The sequence below is a fragment of the Saccostrea cucullata genome, unplaced genomic scaffold, assembly GCF_032062105.1.
Source record: "Saccostrea cucullata isolate Sc308-1 unplaced genomic scaffold, CSIRO_AGI_Scuc_v1 ctg8385, whole genome shotgun sequence".
Classification (NCBI taxonomy): domain Eukaryota; kingdom Metazoa; phylum Mollusca; class Bivalvia; order Ostreida; family Ostreidae; genus Saccostrea; species Saccostrea cuccullata.
Genome location: NW_026926513.1, coordinates 22,261 through 28,430, shown reverse-complemented (window position 1 = coordinate 28,430; position 6,170 = coordinate 22,261). Strand labels below are relative to the sequence as shown.

Genomic DNA, 6,170 nt, shown 5'->3' with positions numbered 1-6,170 from the left:
GTCCAGGAGTGAGTGGCTATTTTCATGTGGTTTCCATTGACCGTCATAAACTGTTACAAATGAGATTATTGAAGGAACATATTTGTGGCTCAAAAATTCCACAGCATGTCAAACATATCAAAACTATTTTTTAAATTTATTTTCATTTGTATTGTAAAATTATCTATTGATATTATATAATTGTTATTGCATATTTTAAATTTGTATTCAATATTTTTTTTTTCATTTATATTATATAATTATACTGACTATTGTATTTCATCATTAATCATTCGTATTCTATAATTTTCCAATTTTTTTGGTATATTTTTTCATTGAATTGTATGATTTTTTTATTTCTATTTTTATTATATAATTGTCAATTTTGTACTACATAATTTTCAACTTGCATTATTTTACTTTTTATGTGTTTTCAATAATTTACATTTGTATTATGCATCATAAGTTCTTGTACATGTTGTATAATAATTCACGATTTTCTTTTATTATTTAACTTTGAAATTCCATTTTTATTGTACAATATTCTATTTTTATTCTAGAATTTATCGTTTGTAGTTAATAATTTCCCGTTTCGATTTTATAATTCATTGATTTTTATTTTCCATTACATAATTTCTCAGATAGGAAAAACAACAAATGAAAAATTGTAGAATGCAAATAGAAAAAAATATGCACATGAAATATAACACAATGTAAATCAATAATTTTTACATAACAAATGGAAAAGATTGGATATTGAATGATTTGACATGTCATATATCACTGCAGTGCTTTGTGAATAAAAAATATTTAAACTCTAATTATGTTTTTTTCAGATGTTTTGAATATGACCAGTTCAGATTTGTGGTCACACAAATGTGTATCATTATTCAGAACGGATATTAGCTGTCTTAACCTGTTTGTAAAGTTATGATATTCTTTTACCAATTTAAAAAGATCACGAAATTTAGCAATAAGCTGTATGGTCGAAACCAGCTGCATATAGCTGTTCTTGCTCATTTACCAATTAATATTGATGCTTGATCGTCCTAAAGATAACAATGATTGTAATTGATAAGGAAAACAATTAAATATTAATGTTTTAACATAGATGGTTGACTATTTTCAGGACTTGAATAGCATAGTCCTTCGTAAGTACATTGCTCGTTTCGTGTACCGGGTTTAGAGTAATCTAGATCTCCTCAGCGGAAATGAAATTCGTTTTCTTGGAGCGATCGCTGAATTCCGTGGCAACATTAACAATTACCATTTTTCGTGTAGAAAATCTCTTTATTTTAATTAAATGATCATCAAATTGAAATCTCTCGTTAATTGGTTCGTTTGTTTAAGGAACGAAGCAGCTGTTCTCTGGGTGATGATAATTCTATGTATAGTCGACAGATTTTGCATTCTCACAAATTAGTGATTGGAGAGAAAAACGAAAAGGTCACGATATAACGGTGTCCTAATTAATCATCTTATAATTGGGACTGTCTTTGCTGAAATATCCTCAGTCGTCATGGAGGGGCAAAATGATACAGACTGCAAAAATCTTGATCTAAGCAATGAGGGTATTTTTTCAAGTATGTATTCATCAACCTTTCCCTCGTTTGGGGGAGAATTTTCGGCATTTCAGAATTGGAGAAATTGTTTTAAACGAAACAGTGATGAATTCCAAAGAACTTTGGAAGATTTAAAGAATAGAGGATGGTGGGAAACAGGATATCGTCTGACAAAATCCGAAAATGTTTCAAACAACTTGGATGACAATTTTTCTAAAAGTGAAAGTAAAATGACTAAAGGGATCGAAACGACTTCTCTTGGACACTGTTTGCCTGCATTTGCACCCGTGTTTGCTGGACTAAGTAAGTTAGTGTGAGATAAAGGTTTAACTACAAAACTAAGGAAGAATGTGAGGAATAGCACTTAGTAAGTCATGCTTTCGTATATTGCTTTTGGAATAGTTTACAGAAAAGAATAACGATGTTAAAGTGTCATGTACTTATAACTATACTGTACATACAATATTGTAAGCGTAAGAAAAGGGTCTAGAAGACATGGAAGAAATCAACAAAACAAAAGCAAAGGCGGTACAGCATATAACATATGTTAACCATTGCTTTAGTGTAAATTAGAATTTTTGTTTTTTGTACTCATATTAACTAAAAGTGACCTGCACACTCAGATTAATACAAACGATACAAAGGAGTCCACAAATATGTTTCTGGATATATAGTAATGAAATAGGACGCAACTGCTATTTTTTGCATATTTAAAAGAAAGTCAGTCTTTTATAAGTTTAACTTCACCCCTTAGTCTTGTAATTCATAAGAGAAAACCGGTGTAAATTTATCAATTACCATCATATCTAATTCTTTGTAGTGCACAGACGAAGGAGACGAGAGAATAGACCCAGACGACAAAGAACGACGTTCTCTAGCGAGCAGACGGTCAAACTGGAAATCGAGTACAGTCGCACCGAATACATCACTCGCTCGAGACGGTATGAACTAGCGGAAATACTCTGTCTCACAGAAAACCAGATGAAAAATTGGTTCCAAAACAGACGAGCAAAAAGAAAAAAGGATAGAGAAAGCTCACATGGACCACCATCTGAGGTACAAAAAATTGATACATGTAATACTCGCAGTAAGAGCATATGTATGTTTTATCCTATGTAACTTTATATCCTATAGCTTTTATATATACTTGGAGATAAAAATATCCGATTGCTTTGTAAAACAATTTAATTATAACAAGAGGCCCATGGGCCACATCGCTCACCTGAGTAAATTGGATGATGCAGTTCTTGACCAGATTTCCCGTCTTGCTATACCTATCGTAACCCCTTACCCCCTTCCCTTTCATGATTTTAATACTTTACAATCTACATAATACCCCAGGATGCTTCCACATAAGATTCAGCTTTCCTGGCCCGGTGGTTTTTGAGAAGATTCCTAAAAGATTTGTTCTATATATTTTTATGTAAAACTTGGATTCCGTATTGTGGCCCCGCCCTACCCCCGGGGGTCATGATTTTAACAATTTAATATCTACACTACCCAAGGAAGCTTCGACATAAGTTTCAGCTTTCCTGGCCCAGTGGTTTTTGAGAAGAAGATTTTTTACAATGACCCCACCCTATTTTTGTCTTTTCTTGATTATCTCTCCTTGTGAGGGGACTTGACCCTTCATTTTAACAATGTAAACTCCCCTTCACCCAAGGATGCTTTTTCGTTTGGTTGAAATTGGCCCAGCAGTTCTTGAGAAGAAGTCAAAAGTGTGAAAAGTTTACAGACAGACAGACGGACGCCGGACAAAATGTGATCAGAAATCTCACTTGAGCCTTCGGCGTAGGTGAGCTAAAAACTATTATACAGCCTTTCCTTTAATATCACATGACATTAATGGCAGTATACATTACTGTTAACAAAGAGATACAGCATTAACAACTTTCAGTGTATTTCTTTGTAAAACTTTTTCACTTAATTAAAATTACTCTACAATTTACAAGCATCATTTTTTTTTACAGAAGTCTAAGCATCAGTGGACAAACAGCTAGTACATTCCCGATCTCTAAGTGTTCCAGTGGTAGTCTTTGTGAAAGAAACACGTGCGCCTGGACGGAGTGTCCGATTCCGGAAACCAAAAACGGACTGTAACATGGCAAACATTATAATGTACTAAATAACTATTAATACTTATGTGCTTTAATGAATTCTAAGTGTACACAGTCTTTATGGATTCGTTTAAAGCTGTATTAGTTACTGCATTTTTATCATAAAAAAGACGATTATCGATTTTGCATGTGCACGTTTCAAACACTAGGATGTTTTTACTTTTTGGCGAACAATGTATGAAATCATGATAACTAATTAAACACATTCGAAGAAATTCCGAAATTTTTAAAAGAAATTTTAATTATAATAAAACTTCAAATTGAAAGTAAAATTTGAAGTCCATGTACATGTTGCTTTCATAGTGTAAATTTTAAGTTAAAAATCATACCGGTATTCTTTAAAAAAATTAAATTCAACAAATACATTCAAAATTGCAAATAAAACAGTTATTCAATCTTCATGCCTTAATCTAATAAAAGTACACCCCCATCTGCCCAGTTTAACATGTCCCTTTTCTTGCTGGATGTTGATGACCGACTCATTGTACAAACATGTTTCTCTAAAAACTTCCAAATTACGTGATGAATTCTTGCACAATTGTATCATTACTAAAATACGATCCTTCGATTCTGGAACTTGCGCAGCATTTCTGAACGTTTAATGTTTGTTTTATTTATAGATAGATTCTCGCAAGAACCGGAATACATAGTAACCTGCGCGTGTATAAAAACCTGCCAACTCTCATAGATACGGAGGCAGAATCGGAAGCGTTCAGAATCGATAAGTTGTTACCGAAAAAATCATGTCGCGCTTAGTCCCAGTAGATTATTTTGATTGGGGATTTTTTGATAGACAAAAATCACTTTTTCCAAAGTTCAAAGGCATTTTTAATGAAAGTTTTGAGGATTTTGATAAGGAATTGGAACAGATCAGAAAAGAGATGTTTCAGTTGACCCCTCTGGACTTTGGTGCTGGGTTTGACAAAGACCCTTTTGGAAAAGACTTTTTTGGGAAGGATAAGGACTTCTTTGGAAAGGATCCTTTTGCAGGGTTTGGTTCAAGCATGTTAAAAGTAGAGAAACCATTCATTGAAGATATTTCCGGAAATAAGAAATTGAATCTGAAATTCGACTGCAGTCAGTTTAAACCGGAAGAAATCACGGTAAAGACAGTAGACCGGAACTTAACAGTACAAGCTAAACACGTGGAGGAATCACCTGGAAAGAAAATCCACAGAGAATTCACCAAGTCCTACACACTTCCGGAAAACATTGACCCCATGAAGGTCACTTCCACGTTGTCCGGAGATGGCGTCCTATGTATTGAAGCACCTGCCCCTAAGAGTGTGGAGGTTCGCAACGAAAGGATCATTCCTATTGAAAAACTGGCAATCAAGTAACATTTCTTTGTAATAAACATTGAGTGAACTAAAGGAATTTATTTAAAGTTTGTGATATTTTTACTAGGCAGTTGTACAGGATATTCATGTTTTAATATACTGTTATATAAAAAAAAAATTCAAATGAAATGATCTCCTTATTAAACAAATTCATAGAATACAAAAGTGTCATATTTTTGAAACGGCTAATCTACACTTATAGATGGTGGAAATCGGGATATTTAGCCACAAGGTATCAGCTGTCAAACGTATTTTTTTTTCAATATCTGTATAATCTCTCTCCTTCGATATAAAACCATGTATTAGTATGCGTTGTACATATGCTCCTTTTTATCTTAATTATGAATCTAATCTGACAGCACAGAATAAACATAAACATCACTGATCTCCCCATCTTTCTATGTTATCAGGAATAAATATTTCCTGGAATCTTTCTTAACTGTAGCCCACGTCTGCCTTGATATTAATCAACTCCTCAGACATCCAGAAGGACGGAGCAATGTTGCTGAAGGTCACTTACCACAAACTTAGGTGTCACTGCCCTTACCCTTCTCTCCTACAGCGAAAGTAAGATAACAAAGGCTGAGTCCAGTCTGAATTTCGATCTCTAAGTACTGTAGAAAAAGGTTGTTGGAAACGCAGTGTTTCATGCCAGGCGCGGATCTAAAAATTTTTCCAGGGGGAGTCCACCACAGTCCAAAAAAAAAAAAATCCAAGCCAGAAATTTCTTCGCAAGCAAAAAAAAATAAAAAATAAAAAAATAAAATAAAATTTAAAAAAACCCGTTAACTCGTCCAAACGTAAAAAAACCTTTTTTTTTTTTGGGGGGGGGGGGTCGATGACTTCTACTGCTTCAAACCTTTGACTTTTCAAACCAATTTAATACAAATTCGCGTTCACGAGGGGGGTTTGCGTTTTCCAAGGGGCTCCAAGGTCACTTCTTTCTTGCTTTAGTATATAAATTTAATAACTTGCAAATTCCAGGGGGGTCCTGATCCCCCCATCCCCCTCTGGTTCCGCGCACGCATGTAATTATAAAGTCAGATGTCATGTAAACGTCCCTACGTTTTTAGCAAGAACTCGTCATTGAATTAATTCAATAATTTTCTCATATTGAAAAGAGAGGATTGTTTTCCCTGCGTAATTCTTCTGCAAATCGCTAGAACTTACAT

At 33.9% G+C, this 6,170-nt stretch overlaps 1 protein-coding gene across 1 annotated transcript; it reads left to right on the top strand.

Moving 5' to 3' along the window:
* Positions 1-4,339: 4,339 nt before the first annotated feature.
* On the top strand, positions 4,340-5,383 carry LOC134271906 (alpha-crystallin A chain-like). The gene has a single exon (XM_062754130.1). The coding sequence runs from the start codon at positions 4,402-4,404 to the stop codon at positions 4,996-4,998; it is 597 nt and encodes a 198-aa protein (XP_062610114.1). The 5' UTR covers positions 4,340-4,401; the 3' UTR covers positions 4,999-5,383.
* Positions 5,384-6,170: the final 787 nt, after the last annotated feature.

Excerpts from the sequence above, each read along its gene's own strand:
- LOC134271906 (XM_062754130.1), top strand. The coding sequence starts at position 4,402 with ATGTCGCGCTTAGTCCCAGTAGATTATTTTGATTGGGGATTTTTTGAT.